This window comes from Cuculus canorus, chromosome 11, assembly GCF_017976375.1.
Source record: "Cuculus canorus isolate bCucCan1 chromosome 11, bCucCan1.pri, whole genome shotgun sequence".
In the NCBI taxonomy this organism is placed as follows: domain Eukaryota; kingdom Metazoa; phylum Chordata; class Aves; order Cuculiformes; family Cuculidae; genus Cuculus; species Cuculus canorus.
In genome coordinates this window covers 9,825,069-9,848,936 of record NC_071411.1, presented here as the reverse complement: position 1 = coordinate 9,848,936, position 23,868 = coordinate 9,825,069, and the positions used below count along the sequence as shown (strand labels likewise).

The 23,868-nt window shown below is 37.3% G+C and overlaps 1 protein-coding gene across 3 annotated transcripts in view; it reads left to right on the top strand.

Moving 5' to 3' along the window:
• The window catches only part of IFT122 (intraflagellar transport 122), a 32,775-nt gene that overhangs the window by 1,505 nt on the left and 7,402 nt on the right, over positions 1-23,868 (top strand). For all 3 annotated transcript variants that reach the window (XR_008451730.1, XM_054076884.1, XM_054076883.1), the window contains 19 exons: positions 338-422; positions 1,267-1,345; positions 2,137-2,213; positions 2,645-2,711; positions 3,621-3,767; positions 5,183-5,258; positions 5,787-5,978; positions 6,662-6,800; positions 7,406-7,608; positions 8,065-8,202; positions 8,950-9,114; positions 9,974-10,171; positions 11,789-11,929; positions 13,642-13,695; positions 15,901-16,062; positions 19,087-19,253; positions 20,132-20,303; positions 21,415-21,517; positions 23,036-23,176. Coding sequence is in view for 2 of the 3 variants with exons in the window: in XM_054076884.1 (XP_053932859.1) it covers positions 338-422; positions 1,267-1,345; positions 2,137-2,213; positions 2,645-2,711; positions 3,621-3,767; positions 5,183-5,258; positions 5,787-5,978; positions 6,662-6,800; positions 7,406-7,608; positions 8,065-8,202; positions 8,950-9,114; positions 9,974-10,171; positions 11,789-11,929; positions 13,642-13,695; positions 15,901-16,062; positions 19,087-19,253; positions 20,132-20,303; positions 21,415-21,517; positions 23,036-23,176 (2,506 nt within the window). In the remaining variant the exon portion in view is untranslated. The remainder of the gene's footprint in view (positions 1-337; positions 423-1,266; positions 1,346-2,136; positions 2,214-2,644; positions 2,712-3,620; positions 3,768-5,182; positions 5,259-5,786; positions 5,979-6,661; positions 6,801-7,405; positions 7,609-8,064; positions 8,203-8,949; positions 9,115-9,973; positions 10,172-11,788; positions 11,930-13,641; positions 13,696-15,900; positions 16,063-19,086; positions 19,254-20,131; positions 20,304-21,414; positions 21,518-23,035; positions 23,177-23,868) is intronic.

The following is a 23,868-nucleotide window of genomic DNA, read 5'->3' as shown; positions in this document are numbered from 1 at the left end:
CCAGTAATTTATTGTGCTTAAAGATCTGATGTGAGGGAAAGAAGTAAAACAAACTGGGCAAATGAGCTGTTTGGAAATTTCTTTTGTGCATGTGATTTTCTAATACTGAGTCTTCTTTCCTTCCAAGAAGTATTGCATTAAGGGAAGCTGATACTTCTACCCTTTAAGATGTTTTGTCTTGCATGAGCTGTATGCTATGCAAGAAAAGCATACACAAAGGGAAGTGTATAATTTTGTTGATCTTCAGCAATTTTTTTGTCCTGCTCCTCACTGGAAGATTTTTATGTATGTTTTCTTTCTCTGCATGTTTGTTTTTGTTTTCCCTCTGTTTAAATAGGTATATGATACTTCTGATGGAACTTTAATTCAGCCTTTGAAAGGACACAAGGATACTGTATACTGTGTGGCTTATGCTAAAGATGGTAAATACCACTTCGGCGAGCTTTGTTAATCTGGTTTGTAAAGTGCCCATCTTGCATTTCTTATTGCCAGTTGTTAAATAGAGAAATTAGGGTTGTTTCAGTAACAGTGTTTTGCATGTGTGTGAATGCTAGTGTTTTGTCTTTTACTCGAGAGCTTGAACTGCAGTACAAACACTACATGCAGAAATACCATGCTTTTACATGAAAGGCTACCTGTTAATCCAAGAATCGCAGTCCCCGCTTCCATTTATCTTGTACTTCAGCGATGGTTAAGGTTATATTTCTGGGGTAATATCAGAAAAAAGCTTACTCCAGAGAGCCCTCTTTCTAGTAACTCCACCTGCCTCTGATTTTTGTTCCCATAGCTCCTCTATCCCAAAGCTTCCCGATCTTCTGATCGTTCGTGCATCACCATGCTTACTACAAACTTTATTCTGCTTCCAGTTCTTTTGTTGTCTTTGATTCTCATTTGTATGGACCTACTGTGTCGAGACCCAAAGGCCTTACTCTCCAATACTGCTAAGTTAGAGGTGATACCTGTGCAAATGTACCACTTTTCCCTTGACACTGTTAACATAAATCTCCAATCTGTGACTGACAGTGTTGGAAAGCCTGACTACCTGCTTGCGTTGCTGGGCTTTAATGAGTTGCTCTTCATGGGAATAAGAAAATCATTAGAATTTCACATAATTGGAGAAGTGCAATCACATCAAGACACTTACAGTATTAGGCCGTTTATTAAGCCTTGTCAAGTTCAAGAACTTACTGCTCTTTCTTTGATTAAGTATTTGGAGTTAAAAGTGATTCTTGTATGTATGGGATTTGAATTATATTTAATTCCTAGGCAAACGTTTTGCATCTGGCTCTGCTGATAAAAGTGTGATAATTTGGACTTCAAAGTTAGAAGGAATTCTGAAATACACGTAAGTGATGCCTTTCAATTCTGTGCCTCTGAAAAGCAGACTTTGATTATGCCCTTCTGCTGTCAAAGAGTATGTGCCATTAGATTTGGAAGGAGGTTGGCTAAGGTCAGAGAAAATGCTAGTGAGTGGGTAATAGGAGGGGGAAGAGGGAAAGAACAGTTGAAGTATCGGGAGTGGGGCAGCAAAGCAATTAAATGCATACAGGAGAGTGGGAAGTCTAGATAAATCTGAATTTAGAGAGCCGAAAGAGAACTGGAGAAACTGTATAGATTCAAATAAAATTAAACAATATGACTCTGATCTTGTATAATAACAAAATTAATATAATTCTGGTTCAAAGACCAATTAAAGATAAGGTGGGTACTTTTGGTATATTTCCATCTTTCTTCCGAGTTTGTTTTTACATCATCCTTCTTGAGTGATATCTTCAAAGTCTGTTTCTGAATGTGTGTGTGTCTGTTATTAGTTAGTATGCACCAGGTAGTGTACTACTAGGAGCATACACATTCTTGGTTTAGGATTTGGATATAACCTTTAATCGTATTTCACAAACCACCGCCTATGTATATTCTTAGCTAATCTTGATGAAATACAGTGAATCCTGCCACTTAGAGACAATTTTTTAAGGCTTGTTACTGATATAGTCTACGGTAATTGCAGATTAATTTGATGTAATATAAACTGATCAAATTATTTCTGGCATCTGGCAAATCTTTCCGCTATCTTGCTGAAAGTCAGGAAAGGGGGCATTTAAGACTGATTTATTGAAATACGATTGTAACTTCTTCTAGGCATAATGACTCTATACAGTGCCTTTCGTACAATCCTCTTACTCATCAGTTGGCATCCTGCTCTTCTAATGATTTTGGTATGTCTTCTTCCTCTATTTTTTCCATCAAGTCAGTAAATTTTAGTAAAGTTGTATATCTAAGCTAAATACAGATACGTACAGTTCTTTATATCCAGAAAATAAGAGATACAAAGCTACCTAACGTTAAGTAACATTAGATACTTAAATAACTTAAGCTCAGTTGGGAAGGACTATGTAGTGAGATGCCACAGCATAAAGTGTACTACTTTGCTACTATGATTTTTGCAGAGAAACCCTCTGTGATATTTAGATGGATTTTTTCCCCCGTTTACTGGTAAATAATACGCATTTAAATGTGCTTCTTGCAGTAGATGAGACTTTGATCCCTCTGAAGCCCCATCTGAGTTTTGTAAGGATATTAGTTCGTAATCTGAACACTGGTTATGTTTACTTGTAATTTACTTGACACTTTGTTTGCTTTAATCAAGGCTTGTGGTCTCCTGAACAGAAGTCAGTCTCTAAACATAAAACTAGCAGTAAGATTACTTGCTGTAGGTAAGTTTTAAGGATTACCTGTGTCATTTAAGTTAGTTTCAATACAAACAATTCAAAATAATATGCAAGCTATGATTAAAACGGTGGAGTGAAATGATTCTATATATGCAGAGATGGTACCTAGTAGTATGAGATAGACTTTCCTACCATACATTGTGTGCTTTATGCTGCATTGTCAATTTTCATCATTAAAATACCTGAGTAGCATTTATAATGCTCCAATAGGGATATGACTAGTATTTACCCAAGATCTTTTGTTCATTCTTGTGTAGTCCTCTCAGAGAGGCAGTAATGGTAAAGTGAAGTTAGAGGAGCAGCTCTATAAACAAAAAGGATAGTTAAAAAGGATAGTTATTTTTCATCTCTTGTACTGTTGATATTTTCATTAGAAGGAGATATTACCCATATAGGGAACCTGAAGCCAAGGGTAGATATAGTTTGTGTAAAGTCCTACATCTAACTACAGTGGAGACAAGAATAGAAACTGTGTCTCTGATGCATGAAGTCTGTCCTGCATCATGGGGTTTTATCTGATCAGTGTTCAAGTGCGGCTTTTAAAACTGTCTGGTCTACTGCCAACACTGTCATCCCCAAAACTGTATCTGTTACATAGCACTTGCTATAGAAGTATTGCAAGCAGATGATAGCTTTAAATTTATTTAGCTTTTATTTTAACATTTTTTTATTTCTGTCTATATTATAAAATGTTCTTGCTGTAGTGCATGCTGTTGCCACAAATGTGGATTTAGATGCATAAACAAACTGTAGGATTACTGGCTACCTCCCAGAACTCTGTCTTAGAAGTATATTTCAATCTATCATCTCTCTGTTTGAGTATGCTTTGCCATCCTACCTTCCTGCTGCTTGTTTTTAGTAGTTTGCTCTTCACTATGTGTGTGTTTTTATCAGCTGGACAAATGATGGCCAGTACCTTGCCTTGGGGATGTTCAACGGCATTGTCAGCATAAGGAATAAAAATGGTGACGAGAAAGTTAAAATAGAGCGTACAGGGGGTGCTTCGTCTCCAATATGGTCTATTTGTTGGAATCCATCCAGGTGAATAATTTTATTCTTCCCTTTTTTTGTTTATGCTAAATAGATAATCCTTGGCTTGTTGATTGCAGAAAAGCTTGACCTTTATCCGTGCTGAAACAGATTAATACCATGTACATTACCTTTATTAAGTGATTATGTATTGGAGTTTTGGCTTTGCTGCCAGTCTTCAATTGAACGCAGAAACTGTGAACAACTCCCACTTAGATCTGAAGAACATTTCTTTTGTCTTTTATGTTTGTAGTTGTGTGCAGGTTTTCTTTGAGGGGGAGGGGAAAGGCGGGGTGGGTATCTGTTTGGACTGGAGGAGAGAGAGGGGAGCTGTTTTCTCACTTCAATTCAGAGGGAATATTGTCCCAAATATGTAAATAAACGATTGCTATTGCAGTAGGTAGGAGAATTTTTCGATTAGAGCAGATGAAGAGGAGGAGTCAGTTCACAGAACTGTAAAGGAGACACCAGTGCTGGAATCCGTGCCTGACAGTAGGCAGAGTAGTAAGAAAGAGGGCAGTGTAGTAAGAAAGAGTAAGAAAGAAAGAAAGGAAGAAGAGGTGGATATCGACTTGTGAGTGAAACTTCAAAGGAACATAAGTATATTATCTAGACCAGTAATTTACAAAAAGGACCAAGGGCAGGGAGTATTCTGCAGGGTACAAAATCAGACATCTAAAAATTAGGAAAGTCTAGATTAACAGTTGCCTGTATGATCTTGGCTAGTATGCGTTTGTTGTGAGATGTGTTATAGCATGTTACTTTTCCCCACAAGTGTATGCATCATGCATTGAGCAAAGGGAGGGTGCTTACTAAACAATTAGCTTTTCATTAGAGTCTTTTGTCTGATTCCTTTCTGTTTGATTTAGCCTAGAGGCATTATTTGCAGCGAGGCAAGAAACTCAAGGTGGTGACTGTCATATTTGGCCTCAAGCTGAACAGATCATGTCAGAATACTAAAGTTAAAGAATTTGAGACCTGAAGCCTTTCCTTGGTTTGCTGCTGGTCTCACAAGAACAAGCTTCTTTTTTCCTGCCTTACACTGATAATTGTAGTTCACTCTTGTTCAGTTGTATCGACCCTGGTGTTACAGTGGCTTTGTACTGCTGTATCTAAGATCAGAATCTGGGCCCAGAGGCTTCATCCATTTAAGGGACCATTAACTTCACTCTACCCACCGCTCATCTAGCTGTATGTGAAGTCATACATCAATCTTTGCTGTTATTCCTGTAAAGAGGAATGATTCTTTTGTATCCCCAAACTGTCTTACTCAGCTTTAAGTGGCAAAATATCTGCTGTCCTTTTGGTTTGTGTTGTTTTTGAAAAGTAATATGAGGTGTATTCTTCTATGCTATTACTTGGTTCTGTTGCTCTAAGAAATTTATTAATAAATCTCTGTAGAATTACTATTTATTTTGTTTTGTTAGAGATGAACGCAATGATACTTTAGCTGTGGCAGACTGGGGTCAGAAACTTTCCTTTTACCAGCTTAGTGGCAAACAGGTATGTTTTAGGAAGTGCATTCAAGAGTGGCGGGTCATTTCTGGTTCTGCTTTGTGTCTTGTGTTCAGTTTGCCTACTAGTGCTTTATTAGCTGCATTAAATGTTTTCTGTTTTCACAACCTTTTATGAATCTGCTTTTTTTTTTAACCATCTTTTCTGTCAGCTCTTATTTCTGCCATGGCAACTCGGCTCCTGTCTTACAATTATTAAAGCCCTTACCACTTTGCTGACTCTTGTGATGTGATTTACTGGTCTGTAGAGGACACCTTTGTATTTGTTTCAACCAGTTAAAGGGGGATTTGTGAGTTGCTTGCGTTCTGAGTAGACTGATTTGGGACTGGAGGGATACTTGGTGGATGTATTTTAGAACCAGCTTTGAGAATCTTGATATAGTCAGTGTTTCTGGGGTTTTGAAAGTTGTGCATGGCTGGAGAGATGAGAAGAATGGTATTGTTGATGGCACTTATTGCCTTGCGAAAACATGAAATGATCCTTTTATTAATGTTTTTTTTTTCTTTTCCCTTGTAGATTGGCAAGGATAGAATGCTCAATTTTGATCCATGCTGTGTTAGCTATTTTACTAAAGGAGAGTATATTTTACTGGGAGGTTCAGATAAACAAGTTTCCCTCTTCACGAAGGATGGCGTGCGTCTTGGTACCATAGGAGAGCAAAGCAGTTGGGTGTGGACATGCAAAGTTAAGCCAGACTCCAACTATGTGGTGAGTAGGAACATTTTTCTGATGTTTTCACAGACAATTTGTCATGTAAGTTAAGATAAATTTCAAACTCACTTGCTTAATGTAGGCTTCTTACTGAGGCAGCAGAACCCAAGCAGTGTCTGTTGAGGTCCTAGAACTACCGTCAAAATTGAAAATATCCTGCAGAAGTAAGGCTTGGGCTGCAAGAAGGCTGTAAATCAGCATTTATTGTATTTTGATTGGAAAAAAAGAGGAGGGAAAAGTAGAGAAAATGGCAGCTAATAACTTCTGGGTTGATCCAGTCTTATTCCATGATGGGAAGAAAACGTTCCGATCTGTTTGAGTTTCTAGGATACACCTAGTGGAAAATGCCTGCATGTTATCAGTTAGCCCTAAATTCTTCACTCTGTGTCACTGCATAAATGTGAAGAGATATAGAGTAAATATAAAAACAAACACGCACCTGCCTCCCCAACAGATTGAAATAAAACCTCACGCACCGAACACAGTGCTTTACATGGTGTGGATCAGTCCTCATTTTGCATTGTGCTTTTGTCACTGTTGAGGTACAAGTAGGCTGTAATTAGTATCCATCTATGCCTTGCCCAGGAAAGAGGATGTAATGTTCATATAAATATTTCACATTTTGCCAATTCTCACCTTCATGTAGCGATTAACTGAAATTATTTGCTTTTTGTATTCAGGCAGTAGGATGCCAAGATGGAACAATATCCTTTTATCAGTTGATTTTCAGCACTGTTCATGGTCTTTATAAGGATCGGTATGCTTACAGAGACAGCATGACTGATGTTATTGTCCAACACCTCATCACGGAACAAAAAGGTAATTTCACGCTTGCAGTCAGGCCACTCTCTGGGTTTTTTTATGTTTTTTTTTTTAATTAGTATCTATCAGAAGACTGGGAATACATGCTGCGTGAACCAGACAGACCGTTGTCACTTTGACAGTAAAACTGAAGAATACTATTTGCAGAATGCAAACTTGGATTCTGGAGGATCAACGCTGACAAGCTTAGTGAAAGATGTGAGGATTTGAAAGGGCATTGGGAGGGGCAGAGGCTTTTAAGATAAGGTTTTAATCTCTACGAATGAGATAAAAATACTATTAATCATATTTAGCTTTTTTTTTTTTTTCTTACTTGCAGCCTCGAGGGTTTGTGCCGATTTTGTTTTTGCCTCCACTGGCTTTTTATGGCAAGGAATCAAAGTATTGCTACACCATGTGTTGTTGACAAATAACAGAGGGTGATAAATCATGGTGGGGATAGTAGATTATATAGATGCAGAATGACAAACATATCTGAGCAGGAATCTGCTTTTAATTTTTGAGGTGCTTTAGAAAGATTTGAATTTAATTTTTCTGATTTTTGTATCCATTATTTTTATGTCAACCTATACTGTATTGTTTTTGTGTTTCTTTCTCTCTAGTTAGAATAAAAGGCAGAGAGCTTGTAAAGAAAATTGCAATCTACAAAAACAGATTAGCTATCCAGATGCCAGAGAAAATCTTAATTTACGAGTTATACTCAGATGATTCTGCAGATATGTATTATCGGGTGAAGGAAAAGATAGTAAAAAAATTTGAATGCAACTTGCTGGTTGTATGTTCAGAACACATTATTTTATGTCAGGTATGTACCTTAAAATCTAAAGTAGCCTTGGGGTGCATTGAGACTTTAAGGTAGCTGTCCAAATAGCTGGCAGGAAAAAAATTTACTATATAATCTATTACAGTTTTTCTTCAAGGTACCAATGTGTAGTGTTGTTATAATGTGCAGTGCTGGCATACTTCTAGGCAATAGCAGTGGTGTGCCACAGGTGCTCTGTTTCAGTGAAACAGTCTCTGTAGCCAATTTGATAAATTGGCACATAATCCAGCGGAAATTTGGGTGGGGGTGTTTTACTAGAAGAAGGTGGGGGTGGGTTTTGTTTGTTCATAGCATTGGAAAATCATAAAGAATTCACCCTGTTAAACTGACTGTTGGACTTTGATTTTTTCAATGTTAAAAACAGTGTGGTAGTATACACATAGCACATCAAAGGCATAGTAGTTTTATCTTTACCTCCATACATTATTGTGTCCTTAGGAGAAAAGATTACAGTGCCTCTCGTTTCATGGTGTTAAAGAACGAGAATGGCTGATGGAATCTCTTATTCGTTATATTAAAGTAATTGGAGGACCTCCAGGAAGAGAAGGCCTCTTGGTTGGTCTGAAGAATGGTCAGGTAACACATAGTGTGTGATGTGTGTTTTCTCACTGCAAATAAGATCTGCTTTATGCTCTTAGAGAGAGACCTTAGGAGCAACATGCTTTTCTACAACCTAGAATTTTATGTGACAGTCACATCTTGTGATTTAAACCTCATTACTTCTACCTTTCACATTCTCTGGCTGTAAAATTCTTACAAACATGTTTAACTTTAGAAAAAGTCCTTAAGTTGTGAGAAACAATTGACAAAAATAGAGCTCTTGGCAAACTGAGAGAATGTTTGTGCTTGGCGGGAGTTGGTTGTATCCTGATGACCGCTTACAAAGGTGTGGATGTTCTAGAGGTGAAATTGCTGTTTATTTCATGAGCCAGTTAGCAGCTGAAAATTTCAAACTGGAGCACAGAGTTATTGATACAAAGAACAGGAACAGGGAGGAAGTTTGGATCTTGTCTTCTGTATCTATGCTGTATATTCCTGTAGTATATTAATATAATTGCTTAAATAGTGGAGCATTAAAAAAATCCAGGATGTATAGCATATGTTTTATTTGTATAGGCTTGCAACCTAGAGTATATTGTGGAAATGAGTCTTTTCAAGATACCTCAAACAGAAAGCATTCCCTTAATTTTAATGCACAGTTTATCTCTGAAAAAAAAAATGCAATTGCATGCTTTAAACAACATTAAAGTTTGTACCTGCTATGCTATTTCTAGTTTTAGGAACAAAAATGGATGGTCTGACTTTGGTTTCAAATATGTCTAGATTCTAAAGATATTTGTCGATAATGCCTTCGCAATTGTCCTGTTGAAGCAATCCACAGCTGTGCGCTGTCTGGATATGAGTGCATCCCGAAACAAGCTGGCAGTGGTTGATGAGAACGATACCTGCCTAGTGTATGATATCCATACCAAAGAACTGTTGTTTCAGGTAAAAATTCAAAGTGTCTGGTTTGTTGTGGTTTTTTTTTTTTTAATTAAAAAAAAAAGGGTGGAGGGCGCAGGAAGTGATTTGGATCACAGAACATCCTGAAAGTGTTGCTGTGCAGAAATACATACACCTGTTATTTAAGCCATTAATCACATTTGTAGAATTTAACTGTGATCTATTTCTCTATCAAAATTACCCTTTTAGAGATGGTAGTTTAGGAATTGGAAGACAGGAGATGTATGTGAGCAACAGCTGAATAAAGAGCGCTTAAACATGTGACCTTTTCAGATTAATTTAGAGCTCTGTCCTGATTCCCTTTGAAGCATTGCAGTTAATGAGCATTTTGGCTTTATCATTAGTACGAACAGAATTAAAGCATAAACTTTGTTCATCATGTATTCCTGGACTATAAAATGAATAATGATAATTCTCTCTTCAGTGGCAGTTTAGCAGTCACTCATTAATGTTGATGAAATCTTTTCAGAGGACACTGGATAGAATGTATGAAATGCTACAAAGGTGGGATCTGTAACTTTTTTTTTGTAACAGGCAGAGGAATGTTCAATTATATGTGCTATCTAATTGTGTTATTGTGGAACTTTGTTAATGTTCTGCAGTCTGAAAGTACAGGTACAAATACAAAACAAAGGAAAGTACAGCTGTTTATTAAAATGTAAAATATTTCTCTCTAAATCTGTTTAGAACTGTACTAGGCTTTAGAATATTACAAATGTAATTAGTAAGTGTGTATATACATCCAGGCTATACTAGGTCAAATGTTGTAGCTGAAGAATGCATATTTCTTAGGGCAGAAGATGCGATTGGATCTGTTGTAATCATCAATTATTTTGCTTTTTAGGAACCCAACGCTAACAGTGTGGCTTGGAATACACAGTGTGAGGATATGCTTTGCTTTTCTGGAGGGGGTTACCTCAATATCAAAGCTAGTAACTTCCCTGTCCATCAGCAAAAACTTCAAGGCTTTGTTGTGGGTTACAACGGCTCCAAGATCTTCTGTCTTCATGTTTTTTCTATGTCAGCTGTTGAAGTTCCGCAGGTAATCCTTTAATCTCATTAAGTGTTGCTTTATATTTCATAAACATCAATGTTTAAGAAGTGAAGGAGCTTTTCTGAGATTTCCTCGTATTCTATTACCAAAATAATTGCAGTTCATACTTTCTTCCTCTTTATCCAAGTTACATTGCATGATCTATTTTATTTTTGTTTATTTGGTGTTAATCAAGCTAACTTCCTTTTTGCTATTGTTGTTTCTGCTTACAAATGCACATAATCTAAAAGCAAAGATGAGGACAGGGTGCAGGTGTTACTTCTTCCTGTGTTTTTACTGTAGTCTCTCCACGGTTTCTCAAGCTGTAATTTCATTTTTCTGATGAGTACATCCAATACAGTCCTATTTTTGCTTCCTGTATATGTGTTTAGGCACTGTTTAAGCTGGATATTTTAGTCTGAATATATACCGCATGTATAGTCTTTATATTGTAAATTTAGAGATCGCCTTTAACAAAATGCTATTTTCTGCGCTGTGGGAAACAATGGAGGAGTCTAAAAGAGTCCAGGAAACAAAACAAAAAAAGGAAAAGGAGGGGGGGAAAAAAAGCATTCTGAATTATGCACCCAAGTGTGGGCAGGATTTGAAACTGAGTCAGTGAAGAAGGTATTAAGTGGTGTGTGCTTTTATTAACTAATTGATACCTGTGTTACAGACCCCTGTCTGTTGATCTGAAGCATTATATATATCCTTAATTAGGCTCTGGGTTGTCCAGTGTTGTTGGCAGCCATGAAGTTGGCTAAGCCTAGCACACTGCCTAGCTTTGACATGCTGTCGGCACCAATTTGGCACAAAGCTATTGTGAAATATCACGGAGGCAGCTTTTTCAAAGCTGTGCTTTTGGAAAGAGGGAGTTAAAAAAAGTATACAATTTTCAGGTAAGTTGATAAAAATAACAGAAATTGATCTGCATAGTGTCTTTGGTTGCAAACCTAGAGTTAAAGGTAATCTAGCTGCTGTGCTCGCTCTTTGTTGGAAGGGTTCTAGGGTAGCTGCAGATCCAGAGCCTTAGTCTGTGTCGGTTTGCAGTTGATAGTTTCCCTCTTTACTTCTCGTTTAGGGCAGGTCCTTGAGGTCTGTGTCTTTTGAGTTTCATAGCTCCAATCTTGGTAAAACAGCTTTGTCATCAGAGTTGGCACAGGAGGGTTACTTCCTCAGGATACTTCTTCCTGTTGTGTCTGAATATTTCCAGGGATGCTTCACACCAGGCTGTTGTGCTGCTTCTCATGCTTTTAGCCTTTGAGAACAAACTACCCGCTTGGTTGCTCTGCTTCCCTAATATTTGACTAAAAAACAAACCTCGTTTTACATAGTATTTAGCATGTGCAGTGCTTAGAGGATCTCACATTAACTGCTTCCTAATACACAAGGAACTAAAGATTTCAGGATTGATGAGTTTGGAATATCACTAACCCAGCTTGTCTAAAGGTACAATAATAATCACCCCAGAATGTTGTGCTGTCTGTTATACAAAAAGCATACATTTATTCTCGGTGGAGGTTGTAATGGTTGATAAGAATATTTCCCCCCCATATATACATAAAATTTCACTAATATATCTCAGCATTATGTTTTCTGATACACGCTTTTCAATTGAATCCTCAGTCTGCACCCATGTATCAATATCTGGAACGAAAAATGTTTAAAGAAGCTTATCAAATTGCGTGCTTAGGAGTAACTGATACTGACTGGAAAGAATTGGCCATGGAAGCCTTAGAAGGGATGGAGTTTGAAACTGCTAAAAAGGTAAAGCAGATATTTATTTATTTAGCAGAGAGCTTGTTTTGTATTTTTTTGTATATGTATAATGTGTGTATAATGTATGTTTTACAGCTTGAGTCCTAAGTGATCCTGGGTTACTGTATTGCTTGTCTTCAGTGTATGTATGTTATTCCAAATACCAAAGAAAACATTGGTTTCCTATATACTCAGGATCTTGTGATGAGGTTTTAAACTGAAATCAAATTTATCCCTCTAGATAAATGCAATGTTCTAAATCCAAGTGTTAAATACAAAGAAAATGGTTTCTTTCATCTTCTGGAAAATGCGTTAATGAATTTGAAGGAAATTGAACTAGAAGGTTATTCAGTGGTGCTGCTGACCACCGGGTGGCAGCAAAGAATGCCTTTGCTGACTTCCCCACCCTTCCCCAATGCTGCAAACTTACTCTTGTTTTCCCCTAAGCATTTACTGTAGCCTCAGTTAAAATGTGGAGGTTTCATATTCTTTGTTATTTACACCCTAATGTTCTTTGAAGGCAGTGGTGATGGGGTGTCACCGTTTTAGTAATTTTCTGTCTGGGATGCCTTGGTTTTGGGAGTGGTCTATGAACAGGCATATACAGTAGAACAGTTCTTCTCTCGCATAAAATACTTCCCTATTTTCTTTCACCATCTTTCCTTGAATGACAGAGGGCAAACTGAGTTCAGTGCCATGAATATTGTATGAAAGACAAAACAATCTAAAAATACGCAGGGAATGGCCTGAAATGATAGGCATCTTTTAATAACGTATTTTTTTTAAAGGAAATGAAATGCTTTATTTTTTTTTCTTAAGTGGAAGCATCAGAATAATTCCAGTTTCATAGATGGTTTTATGCAAATAGATATTCTTAAAAAGAAGTTTTCAGTGCCTCCTTGGAATTTTAAAGTAGTGCCCTCTTAGAATTAGAGCGGATTAACTTGAACAAAAGCAGCTTCTTGACATTAAAGGCTCTCATAGTTCCTAGTCCGATCTGGTGTAAGCAGAATATTCTGTGCCCTCTTAAGCATTACTTTGGTTAGAAGTCTTGAACGTGCAGTCTAAAGAGTTAAATTTCTATTTTTTGATGCATGTCAAGAATAAGTGCTAAGCTGCTGTAGCTCGCACGTGACTTTGCCACTTGAGACTTTGGGTTGCACATTTATCTCCATTTGCAAAAGATATTGCGCTGTCTTGCAGTACTTTTATCTTACTGTCTTCTTACTTCCTGTCCTCTCCCTGAGCCACTTCCCTACTGAATTTTCAGAATGGTATAAAAGCTATAAGCATATGCCGTATGCTTTTGCAGTACGATCAATTGCGTGTTCTGCCTTATAATGGTTTCCTTAAATTTCCTTGTCTTTATCATGGCTCACATCAAAATGGAAAAGCTATAAAATAGACAGAATAGAAGTATTTAATATTTTAAATGGCATTTTATATTTTTGGGGAGGACTGACATATGGATACCTACTAGTCCCTGCCTGTGCTTTTTATTTTCAGTGAGAAGCTGTTGGGATTGTAGCCCTGTCTTATTTACTGTAATGCCTCAGGGGGCCCCAGTTGAATTCAGAGCCCATCAGGCTAGGGACTACCCAAACCACAGCATATTTCTGTTTGTCCTGTTTGCATGAAGACTACTTAATTTGTGTGTAATAATGCTCTATTGATTTTCTTCAGGCTTTTCAAAGTAATTTCTTTTTATTTCTTTTCAATAGGCATTTACCAGGGTACGAGATCTTAGATATTTAGAATTGATCAGCAGCATAGAGGTAAGAGGACATTAAAGACAGTGTATTTTCTTATGCTTAGTACTATACCAAAATTGGTACTTTCTATTTTGAAGTCGTTTGGAGCGTGCTTCTGACAGTTGCAGATGTCGTTAGAGTGAAAAGTCCCAATTAGCGGAGATGACTCAAATTCTAGTGGTATGACTGAAACTTCACAGAAAAAAAAATGGGGATGTGGGATATGGAGAACTTAAACTGTCTTCAGGAAAGCTGAAAAATGTTCAATATTTTATTAATGATTTGTTGAAGTCTACTGTACTAACAGAGCTTAATACAGAATACTTCATAAACATGAGTTAATTAAGCCTTTCCTTACCCCCTGAAGGTAGGTAATTACTATTATCTCCTCTTTGCAGAATCAGAAATGGGCCCAGAGAAATAAAATGACAAACTCAAGGTTCCATGACAAGTCTGTGGCAACTGGAAATGGAATTTGGGATTCTTTGCTTCCATACTGTGCTCTGATCATTAGTTCTTATTCTCTTCATACTTCTTGATAGAATTTCACTAGGCCATAACTGTCTATCATGAGCCCATTAAAAAATATGGTATCCCCCTTGTCTTTCTACAGACTGCATGATAATGTTTAGTATAAAGATCTATGTTGAGATGGCATAAGTGGAATTCCTCTTTCTTGAGCTAAGTAGATTTAGACTTTCTCTGAAAGAATATATCTCTCATCTTCCATTTCTGTGCAGCTGTCTTGGTTTTCTCAAAATGCCAGTGGTTGCAATAAACTTTTCTTGGTGTCTAATGTGGGAAAAGTTCTGAATTAGAACACTCCTTTGTTCTTTCTTTTGCTCTTTAAGGGTAGATAGGTGGATGAAAGTGTTCTCTCACCACTACTAACCTTTCTATTCCAAGCATGCACCTTCAGATCTGCATCGATTGAGGATATTCTGAAATTGTTATGTTATATTTGGTTTAATGAGAAAGATTCCCTCTGTAAATAGCATAAATTTACATACAAACTTCTTGAAAATGCTCCTTCAGAAGTGAGAGTTCACATTGCTGCTAACTCTTGCTTGTGGTGTATGAGATTCTGTTTAAGGCTTTTAAGGGTGTAACTGAACACACATGTTCCATTAATATGATGTTTTTATCTCAGTTTTTTTCCATAATTGATGACAGCAGGAAACATAACTGCTAGAACTCTATATCTGGCAAGATTCTGTCAAGTCTTTACAAAATACTATAACAATTCCTCTGGTTATTCTCTTTTTTTAAAGGGACCTTTCAACACCAGTTCAGTATTGGCCTAGTCAAGAAGTGTGATCAGAGGAAGTGATGGCTGAGTCTCTTTTGGCAGTAGAGAGCTGAATTTGTACGCTCATGGAATGCTTTTCCCCCTTTCATGCAGTTTTCTTTAAACTCAGTTCCCATCTATGTATTTCCATGTGAGGTGGGCTAGTAGTAGTATGAATAATTTTATCTGAAGCAGGGTAATAGTATGTTGTCAAGATACAAAATAAAATATTCACATTAAAACACATGCACGCAGAAGAATGTGTGTGTGCAGATGTGCCCTTGGTCCCTTGGAGTCAGTGCACCTCTGTGCACTCAGTGCACACATAAAGGGTTTCTGTGTGGCATTGTACACGCTTTGCCCCTGTGGTCTGTTCCCACACAATCAGAGGGAGCAGCTCCAGGCAGCAGGAGAGTGCATGCAGGTGCTTTGGAAGCAACCGCTGCCTACATGAAATCATGTGGGGATACTTTTTTTATTCAGAGGTGGGTTAACATGCTTTTTGAATCTAAGTATTGCTAGCAATTATTTTCATGTTTGTCATCTCACCCACAGATATTGTTAATTTAGCCAAATTAGATGCTAGTGAGTTTCTACAGGAGAAAATAAGGAACCCATTAGATGCCTTTTTTTTTAAAATAGCATAGCATAATGATAGTGTGTGTTCATTTTCCTGTATGAAATCAAGAGAAGTGATTTTTCATCCCTTTGGTTTGTATAGTGACATTTAATTTTGCTCTTCCTAATGTTAATTAAGAAGGGATTTAAGCCTTTAATTATAAATTCACCAGAAATGTAGGAAAGGCATAATTATTGTATCCTGTTACAGGTTTTTATTAACAGTTTTTAAGCCTGAAAATGTAATTCTTCGAGGGCTATTTCTCACCTAGGTCCTGATGATGCAGAATATTTTCTACATTGCTCTTTGGTTTTTTTTCCAGGAGCGGAAGAAGCATGGAGAGAACAACAATGAACTGTTCCTAGCAGATGTCTATGCCTACCAGGGAAAATTCCACGAGGCAGCAAAGCTGTACAAGAAGTGTGGACGTGAAGACTTAGCTCTCGATATGTACTCTGATTTATGCATGTTTGACTATGCAAAGGTAATAGTTTGCAACTGAATCTTTAAATGCAGAAATTTTAATGTACCTGTAACTTTTCGAAGTATGATGGTACATAAGGGTTGGATGAAATGTGAGCTTTGAATTCCAACTTCATTTTCTCAGTTATTTAGTTGAAGTTCATTTGGCTTATAAGGCGAAAAGAGATTATCTTCTGTGTCTAGATGTAATGGCAGCCTTTTTCTTAAGCGTCTATTAGTAAGGTAGCAGGTTTTGTTTTGGATAGTCTCAAATGAGTCCAAGGACTTCATGGCTTCTGAGCAGATTTTTTTGTTGGACTCTACCAGAGCCAACTCTTTCATTGTGATTCTATAGTGTTGTCCTTAGTAACTTCTTCCTTTTTCTAAAAAACTAAAAAATATAATTTTTGTGACTATTTCATAGAATCATAGAATGTTCTGTGGTGGAAGGGATCCACAAGGATCATCAAGGCCAACTCCTGTCACTACATAGGACATTTCTTCCGTATTAGATTGCTCAAGAGTCCCTTTTTATTATTTTGTCTCCCAAAGATCACAAGGTAGTATCCATACAAAGTGGAGCTGAGTGCACCGTGCATTTAATTCGCTTCCATATTATAATAAAAATATTTTTCTTTCAGACTTTGAACTTAAATAGGTATGTTAGTTCTATATCAATGTATTTTATAGTGTGTAATATACTAACCTAGTAATTGTTTTTAATAGAGAATTTTCTTCCAAAGATCCAGTATGTCTTGACTTTTTTTTAAAAAAACTGTTTCCATGTAGAAATAAATTTAATATGGTTTTAAAAAGTGATGGTTTTAGACGTTGATAAGAACGCATTACTTGGCTTTTAAGTCTTCTGTGGTGTTTTCTTATCAAAATCCCTGAGAATGCATGTACTGTTTAGTCTCATTCATCACTCAAAGCCTTATTCTGCCCAGTATAGGACAAAGACTTTACCATGACACGCACATAAACTGTTTCAGCATAGATTCCAGAAACTGCTACAGAGAGATCTTTTTCTTCCAGGAGCTTAATATAAATACTTCAGGGCTTTGCTGATGTAAGTCTGACTTCCACTATTTTTGGCTGATGAGTCTTTGTTAGCTTCAGTGTTTTGGCTGCTCTTGAACATAAATGTAATTCATAGATGAAAATTTTCCCATAAGTCTTCATAAGAATCTTTTAATTCTTGGCTGTAGTCATGTCTATATTTAACTAGTGGAGAGCAAAAGGTCTCGTGTCTCCTATCCTTGAGAGTAACTCCCTGAAAAGGAAATTAAAGGTACTTCATAGCATATGAAGAAAGCTTCTTGTGCAGGAGAGTGCACAATACATGAAAGAATCTGTAAAAGCCCCTTGTTTGCCAGTTATTTTTCCAAGGAAAGATTCAGGAGTGGGCGTCGGGCGGTGTTTTTGTGTTGGAGGAGTGGTGGTGTTATTTTAATGCTGCCAGAATTATGCAAAGGGACCTTTATAGAATCTGATTGCTTGTGCTTGTGCTTGACTTTGATGATCTCTGGCTGGAGAGTCCAGACTGGAGGGAGAGGTCAGGAGGTTCTTTGATATGTGGTCGTAGGCTTATCACAGTACCAGATCACAAATTACTGAGGACTCTCAAAAAAACTCTTTATACTATAAGGAGCTTTTGATTTTGGACTTAATTTGGTGACCTAAGCTGGAAAACAAGTTACATTAAAGACATTGGTTAACTTGATTCTTTTGCTTCAGTTTTTCGTATTCAAAGATTATCATGTCATCTTTTATCCTATAAAGATTATGTGACATCTTTTATAGTTACTCACTTGAATCAGGGCTGTGTTGTGGTAGATAATGCTACAGTAAAATCCTCTATGGAGCTCATCTAGGAGCTGACATAGTGATGGACTGTAGTTCTGTACCTGTTGACTGGTTGTGGCAGGGAAACTGCAGAATTGTGATAGAGGAAGAGTGCTGTTCTGTGGGTGCTTTCTGTGGGGATTTTTTGCTTGTTTGTTGTTTTGGTTTTTTTTTAATCCTGAATCAGAATTTGCAGAAAGAGACGATAAGGTAATTTTCCACTTTGTCTCACTTTTCCATTTCTTCTCTGTTCTAATCTTTCGCTTGATAGAAGTTTTTTTAATGGACAGTAGCCTGTTCTGTTAACAGACAAAATCGCCTTTAATCGATCTTCTGGTGCTGAAGTACTTTTTTTTCTTTTTCCTGGCACATGATGTTAACAGATGTGAACCATATGGTGCCACAGCTTTGGCACTGGCAGAAGAAGCTGAACAAACTATTAGAAATATTTCCAAAATGGTCATCATCACAGCATCCAGGCTTAGTGTTTGCATTCCTTGCCAGAAGTCCAACCAGTAGTTCAGAGCCACTTTCACTTTTGAGCAGCTGTCATCCCATCCTTATAAATGAACTGCTTTGATACATTGTAATGTAATTGTCAAATGTCTTTGCAGAAACAGAATTTCAGCCTTTAATTGATTTGTGGATGGCCATCCTGATGCTGATGTAAAATTATTAAGGGGCCATTGTTAACCCCTTGGGGAGGGGTTGGGTCATCTTGAAGGATGCATCTTGACTTGCAAAAGAAAATCTGAAGCTTGGGATTGATCGGTTAGATTTTGTATTAGTACCATTTTGTTTTGGAAGTGCACGTTCCTGAAAAGCATGCAGAAATCATACTTTTTATCCGCTTAGACAGGATCAATAAGAGAGCAAACTTTCAAGAAAAAATCCAGTGGGGATGTATTTGTCACCTCTGAGGTGTCTGTATCATCCTTCTCCTGGTCCTCCCAGAATTTCCCACTTTGTTTACCAATTGAAAACTATCTAAATAGGAGACTTGCCATTGTTTGCTGCCAACCACTGGGCTTTTATTAGTGGTTGAAGGCTGGGTCAGTTCCTGTTGCTCTGTATGCAGTATTTCTTTACTTAGGAGGCATAAGGGTATCTATTAAAAAAGCTTTGTGGTATTTCAGAATTTCAGCTGTAACAGTGTTTGTGACCAGAAGATAACGCGGACTATTGTATTGCACTGTTCCAGGATTTTCTGGGATCTGAAGACCCCAAAGACACAAAGATGTTAATAAAAAAACAAGCGGATTGGGCCAAGAACATGAATGAACCAAAGGCAGCAGTGGAGATGTACCTCTCTGCAGGCGAGCACATGAAGGCCATAGATATCAGTGGGGACCACGGCTGGGTTGATATGTATGTTTTATATATTATCTCTGAGATGGAACTAGTGAAAACTCAAATGACTTGTTATGAATTCTGCATAATTTTAAAATAAGACAAAGCCTGTTGATGTGTGTCTTTGTTTATATCAAATCGATTATTTGAAGCACATCCACTATTAAAAATGTATTTAAACTTACATATGTTTAGAGAGTAGGGACATAAATATGTTGCGAAGACAAATGCTTCAGAAGAGTAAAGAGTGTGAATGGGTTCATCTGTAGTATGAAACTGTCTTCTAAAATGTGCATGCCTTAAGCTTTTCAGAGTTATCACAGCAGTGCTTATGATAGCTATTTCTGTTCTTTTAAGCTGTTAAGGATAATCGTATACTGGGTAGAGAAGACAACTAGAGTACAGAATCCCTAGAAATTCTGGGGCTACTCCTGTCACCGGTCAAATTCCCCTAGATTTGCAATAGGTGATGCTTTGGGTTGTTTGCTGAGTTGCCATAAGATCTTGAACAGGTCACGCAGCCTTCCTTTGCCTGTGTTGCAAATGAGGTAATGTTTGTTCAGGAGTCTTTTGTTTAGGTCAGGATTGAGGAAGTGTGTCCCATGTCACTTGGTCATGTAGGACCCACTCTCTCCCTCCCTCTTCACGACTATGCAAAGAGTCAGACATATGGAATTCAATGTATGAGTAAAGATTGAAGGAATAGGTTTTAAGTTTGTAAAAGGAAAAAAAGAATTTTTAATGTTTACTGAAAACTATTTAAACAGTGTTGCATGGTACTATTATTATGGTATGTATTAAATAATAGCCTATTAAAGGTGAAGTTTTTAAGCAGTTAAACAAAAAGCAAAACAAGGCAGAACCTGAAACATCTGGCTTCTTTTTACTTGGTCTAGGTTAATCGAAATTGCTCGAAAACTGGATAAAGCTGAGCGTGAGCCTTTGTTAAAATGTGCCTTCTATTTTAAGAAACTTGATAACCCCGGCTATGCAGCAGAAACGTATGTGAAGATTGGTGACCTGAAAGCATTGGTCCATCTGCACGTGGAGACCTGTCGCTGGGAAGAAGTAAGTGTGCCCTTGATTTCTGTGTTTAAAACCACTACTTGTTATTGCCTCTGGTTGCAGGAAAGGAAGACAAATGTCTGGCTCCCCCACTACTGCAGTGAAGGGAGAGGCACAGAGGGAGGATTCTGTAGAATGTGATTTGGAATATTTAAGTTAATCTTATATGCTCAGTGTTTGTTTGGTGGCGTTTTTTTGGTGTTGCTTCTGGTGTTTTCTTTAGTTTCCTGGCTAAATATTTCTTCTCACTTCTGAGCACTTTTTTGTCCTTTTTGAGTTATAGTTGTCCACTTCTTATGATAATTCATGGGATGCTTCTAGTCCATCAGAAAGAATACGTAGGGATTATATTATGTGGTATTATATAGTAATTGTTTGAAATGTATTATTTATAATTTGGACACACTTGAGTAAGAATACCATACAGATATTTGGATCCAATAAAAGACTGCTGTGTTCCTGTGGACCCCGCTCTATAACTGGATTTCTGCTTTGGATTAGGTAGAGTTCTGACTGTACTGGCTTTTTCCATAATAACCTGGGTCTGTCCCTACCACTCACTTCACAGCTGGGGTCAGCACTAAGGTTCTTGTTTCTTCGCGTGAAGTTTTTGATAGGTGTATTTCTTGAGGGAATGTTTTCAAAGTGCTGCTGGAGTCCTCCTCCCCCAGTTATATGGGTGCTTTGGAAAATTGTGGACTTAATCCTTTACTGACTCGTTAGCAAGTTTAGAAAGTGAGTGTACAGTGCATTTGTTGTGTTACTTCAATTTCTTTAGAAGATACATTATGTAAAAATAAAAATATCTTCTATCTCTTGTTCTGAAAGCTACTGAATTTCCTAGATTACCACTATTGGGCTTCCTTGATGCAATAACAAGACTGTTACTATGCTTAGATTCTATTCTTTTGTTATTGTTATTGATTACTTTTTAATTAAAAATACATTAGTTTCATACTGGAGAAAATATGGATTGCACTCTTGATTCTGTGTATGTGTTTTCATTGTTAATTTACTTGGAGCTGAAGGATTGATTCCATAGAATATTCTAAACCTTTTAACTGTTTGAACCATGCAGTATTCTAAAAATGATTTTTTTTTTAATTTATCTCAGGCATTTGCTTTGTGTGAAAAGCATCCTGAATTCAAAGATGATGTCTATGTCCCTTATGCTCAGTGGCTAGCGGAGAGTGATAGATTTGAAGAAGCCCAAAAAGGTAAGAATGTCACTAACAAGTCACTGGTCGCTCAAAATTTACTCCATACTTTTCCAATACAGAATGTGCAGTCCCTGCCCTGGAGGGTTTCTTATCAATGGGATTCAAAGCCAAATAAAGTCCATTTTTTGATGCTGGTCTTAACTTAGCTGGAGGTCTCCTTATTTGATAAGAAAATGTGACTGATCTATCAAAAAATTATGGCATCTAAATACAGATCCAGGTTTTCCATTGCATTGACTATCCAAGCGTGGCACATAGCAACAGTATTTGGTATATAAACCTGAGTGGAAAGCATAGTTTTTCCTTACATTTGTGTAATGTTTGGTTTGTACAAGTAAAATTTTCCTATTTCTTTAAAAAACAGGCTTATATGTGCTAGGCTTCATATGTTAGGCTTATAAAATTACCTTTGAAGAGAACCTTCCATCGTGTGGACAGGCTTCAAAATTTAATTCATAAATTCATAATGTTCCAAGAAAAAGGAGGTACTGAAGCAAGCTCCATGAGGAGCCAGCATGTTTTTAGTAAAGTTACTTTTCTCAGGTGCAGCTCCATGTGACTGTTGGATCTGCTCTTTTCAGAGCCAGGTTGGATCTAAGTGTGTAACTGCATTTGCCCAGAAAAGCTGCGCTAGTAAACTTGCCAAACGCAATCTGTCTCCACACGAAACTAGTTTGTGCGTCTCAGCACTAAACCTTTGAGCACCTGGTTTTAGGGCAGTTTGGTAGTTTGCACATAGAATTCTGTGACTGTAAGTGGATTGTTCCCAGTTTCTTCCATGGGGTTTGATTCTGTTGTGGCTTAGCAAATATAAATGCGCCAGAATCGTGTGAGCTCAAGATCATTGTGTAGCTATGTGAGAATCTCGTTATATGTGAGCTAGCTGAAGTTATGAGGCAGTTGTGCTGTGGGGTTGTTTTTTTGGGGGGTTGGATCCCCTCATCCCCCTTACCCTATGTGAAAACTGTGTTTGCCAAATGCATGTTTGCTAAGTGAGAATTCAGGATCTTCCTTTTTACTGGATTGTCAGCATCAAGTAAAGAAACGCTGTTAATAAATAATAAAAGAATATAATAAATGCCCTTTCAAAATAGTCAGCATTACAAACCAGAGCATTAACTTCAAACGTTAATTTATTGTAGCTTTGAATGAAGTAGTAATTTGCAGTGTGTAGAGGTTGCCGTTGTTGTCTAGAGATCTAATCATCGTAGCTTAAAATCATAATTTGCTCTTTCCTATATTTAAAAAAAAAGCAACCAGTGTTACGCAAAATCCGTGAGCTCAAGGGCTGCTGAGACAGTGCAAAACCACAAAATGCCTACAGATGCTTCTCATGTTCTGTTAGTGTCGCTGCTTTCAAGGAGACAAATACTAGTACGTAATCCTTTTTTATCCTGCCCTGGATAAACTATTTGATATTGGCTGAATAGACTGCTCTTAATTTAAAAACATTAATTTCAGTTAAATTGATATAATCAAACTGTAAAATCCTCTTTGTTTTGGCCTTTTTTGTAGCATTTCATAAGGCTGGCAGGCAGACTGAAGCTGTAAGAGTGCTGGAGCAGCTAACACACAATGCTGTGGTTGAAAGCCGATTTAATGATGCAGCCTATTATTATTGGATGCTTTCCATGCAGTGTTTAGATATAGCCCAAGGTAAGTAACTGAGAGGAAGTTTATATTTATTACCTTCTTGTGCATGTAGACAATTACTGAATTGTGATAGCATTGCCGCAACTAATTCACTGTTGTGTGGCTTTGTTTTTGTTATTGTTCATTTTTTTTAGTACTGTGCATAACTCTGGCTTGTGCTATTTTTGTAGTCCCCCCCAGTTTTCCCATGTGCTTATTTAAAAAAAATAAGCAAACCAGCAACATCAGTGTGCGTAGGCCTCCTTTTGAAATCTGACTGGAATCAAAGTCCCCTGGGACCTTGTATCCTCACGTACCTTCCCACAACACACTTTAACTAGAGAAGTGATTGGAGGGTTACAGTACTAGTAAATAAAAGATGATCTTGGAGTGTAAGATACATCTGGTATTTGAACATAGGTTGGAGAGGTAGTCCTCAAATTAGTTCTGCCAACAGAGATAAAACTGTTTGTGAGCTATCATTTTGTCTTCAGAATGTATTTCACTGGGAGAGAAGTGGAAACAGTAGTTACTAGGTGTAATTTAGTAATAATGAATACAAAAGATCAATAACACTGCCTTTTGCCTGGTGCTCTGAGTACTATTTATTTAGTTCAGTTGATGTATGACAATGCTGATCTATTACTTCTCAAGTATTTTAGAGTGCAAATTTTTCTAGTTGGCTTAGTACTGTGTGTTTAATATTTATGAAACAA